Source organism: Diaphorina citri, unplaced genomic scaffold (assembly GCF_000475195.1).
Source record: "Diaphorina citri unplaced genomic scaffold, Diaci psyllid genome assembly version 1.1 scaffold1783, whole genome shotgun sequence".
Lineage (NCBI taxonomy): Eukaryota > Metazoa > Arthropoda > Insecta > Hemiptera > Psyllidae > Diaphorina > Diaphorina citri.
The window spans coordinates 78344-83713 of record NW_007379209.1 but is presented as its reverse complement, the minus strand read 5'-3'; the positions used below and the strand labels follow the sequence as shown (position 1 = coordinate 83713).

At 40.1% G+C, this 5370-nt stretch overlaps 1 protein-coding gene across 1 annotated transcript in view; it reads left to right on the top strand.

Annotated features, from left to right (window-relative positions):
• LOC113470729 (putative uncharacterized protein DDB_G0282133) overlaps positions 1-3406 on the top strand; it is a 14356-nt gene extending 10950 nt beyond the window's left edge. Inside the window, exons 13-15 of the mRNA XM_026829398.1 lie at positions 47-94; positions 425-538; positions 3243-3406. Of these exons, the coding sequence (XP_026685199.1) occupies positions 47-94; positions 425-538; positions 3243-3406 (326 nt within the window). The remainder of the gene's footprint in view (positions 1-46; positions 95-424; positions 539-3242) is intronic.
• The last annotated feature ends 1964 nt before the right edge of the window (positions 3407-5370 follow it).

The window sequence follows — 5370 nt, the reverse complement described above, 5'->3', positions numbered from 1 at the left end:
TATTATTCGGTTCTATTATCAAATCTATTATTGGATTTTGTTCCAGGAACATACTCGGACAGTCAGTGGAGTGGGGAGAGTGTGGAAGTGCGAGGTCATACTAGACAAGATAACCGAAAAATAGGGCTGCTTCGCTTTTTCTGCTGTCAAGTTTATTATTCGGTTCTATTATCAAATCTATTATTCGGTTCTATTATCAAATCTATTATTCGGTTCTGTTATTAAATATATTATTCGGTTCTATTACCAAATCTTTTATTCGGTTCTATTATCAAATCTATTATTCGGTTCTATTATCAAATCTATTATTCGGTTCTATTATCACATCTGTTATTCGGTTCTATTATCAAATCTATTATTCGGTTCTATTATCAAATCTATTATTCGGTTCTATTATCAAATCTATTATTGGATTTTGTTCCAGGAACATACTCGGACAGTCAGTGGAGTGGGGAGAGTGTGGAAGTGCGAGGTCATACTAGACAAGACAATAGTAAATTCAATAGCCTACCACCCCCTGGTAGATCAAGACATGAAGGTAATACAAGTCTTCTTCTTTGACTAAACCTTATCCCATTTCTATATGGGGTCGGTATTTCCGTATTTGATTCTCCTTCTCCACAATACTCTGTCTGGGGCTTCTCCTCTGCTTCATCCTTTCTCTCTCAGATCTTCATTGACTTTATCTTTCCATCTCATGAAGGTAATCTAAGTATTTTTTTTTTTTTTAAGATTCGCCACCCTGACACATGTAGAACTTATGAAACAATTCACCTGTAGCTTCCTCATGGTGCATGGGAAACTATTCTCCAAGACAGGACTCGACTCCTTGCAATCCATCTAATTGCCTGGATTCCTCTCCTTTGATTAGAATAAAGAAAGTAAGAACTGCTAAAAAGAAAGAAAAAAAAGAGATTGCAGTGCGGTTAGAAATAAGCCGCAGTCTGAAGACACAAGTAGTGTTCATAGCTGGTCCTCCTCGAGACAGAACAACAATTCTAACCAGAATTGGTGAGTAGCAGACAATTTACTTAAAAAAATCCATCTAATTGCCTGGATTCCTCTCCTTTGATTAGAATAAAGAAAGTAAGAACTGCTAAAAAGAAAGAAAAAAAAAAAGAGATTGCAGTGCGGTTAGAAATAAGCCGCAGTCTGACGACACGAGTAGTGTTCATAGCTGGTCCTCCTCGAGACAGAACAACAATTCCAACCAGAATTGGTGAGTAGCAGACAATTTACTTAAAAAAATCCATCTAATTGCCTGGATTCCTCTCCTTTGATTAGAATAAAGAAAGTAAGAACTGCTAAAAAGAAAGAAAAAAAAAAGAGATTGCAGTGCGGTTAGAAATAAGCCGCAGTCTGAAGACACGAGTAGTGTTCATAGCTGGTCCTCCTCAAGACAGAACAACAATTCCAACCAGAATTGGTGAGTTAAATTCAGAAAAAGCTCTAGAAAGAAAAAAAAAAAAGAGATTGCAGTGCGGTTAGAAATAAGCCGCAGTCTGAAGACACGAGTAGTGTTCATAGCTGGTCCTCCTCGAGACAGAACAACAATTCCAACCAGAATTGGTGAGTTAAATTCAGAAAAAGCTCTAAAAACTTTTTTCCCCCTTGTCAACATTGACAGTAAAAAAAAAGAGTGAAATATGAAAATTCCCCAATTCTATTAAAAGTACCTCGGTCTCGTATATTTATTTAATTAGTCCATGATGAAAGAAATCCTCAAAACAGAACAACCATTCTAAACAGAATTGGTGAGTGAAATTAAATTTACTATTTTTCACCTGATTGCCTGGACCACTTTTTTTTTTTTAAGTTTTAACTGCTAAGGTCTTATCGTTCCGAAAGCGAAGAGAGCAGGAAGACAGTATAGGAGAAAGCCAGTCGTTCCGAGAACGAACATTATCCGTTCAGGATAAAATTCGCCCCAAGATGGCCTAGCGCTTTCAAGGCGCTTGAATCCTATTTTTTCACAAACACAGGGTGTTTACCAGACTGCGAAAGCGAAGAGAGCAGGAAGACAGTATAGGAGAAAGCCAGTCGTTCCGAGAACGAACATTATCCGTTCAGGATAAATTTCGCCCCGAGATGGCCTAGCGCTTTCAAGGCGCTTGAATCCTATTTTTTCACAAACACAGGGTGTCTACTAGACTGGAAAACCGAGAATTGTCAGGGAATTTCACGGAGACTGGAAAAGTCAGGGAATTTTTCAAAGCCTAAAAAAAAAGAATTTTCGGTCCATAAAAAAGTATGCAACCTTGAAGGGGCAACTCATATTTTCTCGAAAAAATAAAATCCAAAAAAGTCAGGGAATTTTTCAAAGCCTAAAAAAAAAAGAATTTTCGGTCCATAAAAAAGTATGCAACCTTGAAGGGGCAACTCGTATTTTCTCGAAAAAATTTCACCTGTGGCGCTGTAATTATAGAAATGTATTAGGGAAAATTTTCAAAGCCTAAAAAATGGAAAAAGAATTTTTGGTCAGTGAAAAAAGTAGCTTCTTACCTTACCTTACCAATCTTAGGATTTATTTTCATGATGATGGATACAAATTTCTTGACCCCGCCGGGAATCGAACCCGGGTCTCCCGCGTGCAAGGCGAGCGCAGTGACCACTACGCCATGGGAGCTGGTACTTAGCACATTAATTAGACTTACTTTATCATGTCATGGACACCACGTGTCGCTGTGTTGAAACCCCAGAGGAGGCTAGGTAGTAGAACCCATCCAAATGTGACAGCAAGGTCTGGCTTGGGGATCTTTAAACCAGGGAGTTGACCAGCTTCGTCCGATCACCACTACGCCATGGGAGCTGGTACTTAGCACATTAATTAGACTTACTTTATCATGTCATGGACACCACGTGTCGCTGTGTTGAAACCTCAGAGGAGGCTAGGTAGTAGAACCCATCCGAATGTGACAGCAAGGTCTGGCTTAGGGATCTTTAAACAGGGAGTTGACCAGCTTAGTCCGATTGGGTTACTTCAAACAGAGAGGATGATACAAGCCTGAAATTTCCCTTACTAAGCAGTGCAATAGTCGTAAACAAAAATGGACGTGGCACATAAGGGATCAAGAAGAGTTCGCCTTAACATTCCCTTGCTAAAGAAAGAGTGCGAACTGCGAAAGCTTTCGTTTGTTCATTCAGTAAAGAAAAATAATACATACATACATATCCTAAGTCGTTCTGTTTGGTGGAATAATAATAAAAATCGTTCAATTATTTAGATTTTAATTTATTTCCAGGGGCTCCCCGAGGCGATTACAACCGGGGCCGGCGGTTCAGTACGGCCTATGATGCGGATACCGGGGATTATGCTGCTAGACCGAACGAGACAGATCAGCCCCAGTCCTTACCTGTCTCCTCTGTTAAACAGGACCGGCCCAATGAAACTAGCAAGGTAAATTAGATAGGGGTTTAACATAGGTATGATATACAGGCAGGGCTAGTACATAGCGGTGATTATGCCGGGAGACCTAACGAGACAGATCAGCCTAGGTCGCGGGTTTAATTCAGGACCGGCCCAATGAAACTAGCAAGGTAAATTAGATAGGGGTTTAACATAGGTATGATATACAGGCAGGGCTAGTACATAGCGGTGATAATGCCGGGAGACCTAACGAGACAGATCAGCCTAGGTCGCGGGTTTAATTCCAGCCCGGCGAGGATTTTATTCTAAACACGTAAAGTTCGTTCTTGGAACGGCTGGCTTTCTCCTATCCTCTCTTCGTTCTCTCTTCGCTTTTGCGATGATAAGACCTTAGCATTAGTTTCTTTCATCAAACCTCTACTAAAAAAAAAAAAATACTTTCATTACTAGTAGTAATAGAAAGTAAAAAAACTTCACGATTCTAAAGAAGAAGAAAATAGTTCTTCACGTGACTAAATAAAATAAACAAATTTATTGATGAAAAGAGTCGACATGTTTCAGCATCTCATGATGCCATTCTCAGTCTTAGGACTAAATTGGGAAAAATTGTATATTTCTATTCAATTTTGTTCTTCATAATTTTATATTTTTCCATTCTTTGCTTCCCCAGTTTTCGTGGAGTGAGGAAGCGGAGCACGAAGACAAGCTGGAGAAGCTCAAGTCCGCCCTACAAGTGAACGAATCAAGAGGAGAGGGGAGGGGACGAGGAGGATATCAGAGGAGGGGAAGGGATGTGCTGGGTGGAGGTGGATATGATAAGCACTCGCGATCCAGTTCCCGCTCTAGGAGACGACGCCGGAAGAGGTGAGTGTTTTTTTATATTAGTTCAAAAGTTGGAGATTTTTCGGATTTTTTAAAGACACACTTTTTTGGAGAATTAAATTCGATTATTTTTTTGCGTTTGAAAAAAACGGGAAAACATATTTTAACAATTTGCACAACTCAAATGAGAAACGTTTCTGAAATGGGAAATCCCGTTCGGAATTCTTGAGTTGGGCACGGTTTTGGTCCAGTGGTAACGCGCTTGCTTGCCATGCAGAAGGTCCCGGGTTCGAATCCCATCATCGACAAAAATTTGTACTCATTTTTCGATTGCAAATATTTCAACGGGTTACTTTCTGGTGTTCTCGTGTTGACCCAGCACCTAAATGGGAAGTATTGTGTCTCTTCTCGCCCATCTGATGAGAGGCATACTACGGGATGGGCATGCTACGACACAGGCCAAAAGCGTCTAATGTAGCAGTTGTTCCATTGCTACGAAATAAAAAAATCTGGTGTGAACATCACACGACTTTCCTTATCCTATTGAATGATGCTTATTTGAGTGTTCTTTTACCCTAACTTTTACAATATCTCTAACCGTTTTGTCGCTATAGCTGAAAACCGCCAAAAAACGGTCGAAATCTGTCCAAAAGCGGTAAAAATACCGCCAAGCGCAGCAACCATCTCAAACAAACGTTTTGTGTTGCATCCTTGTCACATTAGTGAACCACATACCAAATTTCAAGTTTCTAGCTTATACCGTTCCCGAGATATTGTTAAATTACACCAAAAACCGCCAAAAAGCGGTAAAATGCCGCCAACCGTTGCACCGATCCTAACCAAAAGTTTCGTGTCGCATCCTTGTCACATTTGACAGCTACATACCAAATTTCAAGTCTCTACCTCTTACCGTTCTCGAGATATTTTGTTTACAGACACACGGACACACAGACACAGACACGGACCAATGGCTGAAACTTTGGATTTAAGCTCTAGGGACCTCAAAACGTGTTTTGGCACTAAAAACTGACCATCGAAAATTTGACCCGATTACATTACTTTCCTTCCTATAGGATAAAAGTAAAAAATGGTGTTTTGGATTATTATTCTGAAATCCAATTTTATCTAGTGTAAGAGGCCCTGATAACTTTGGGGGGGCTTAAGCCCCCCAAGCCCCCCCC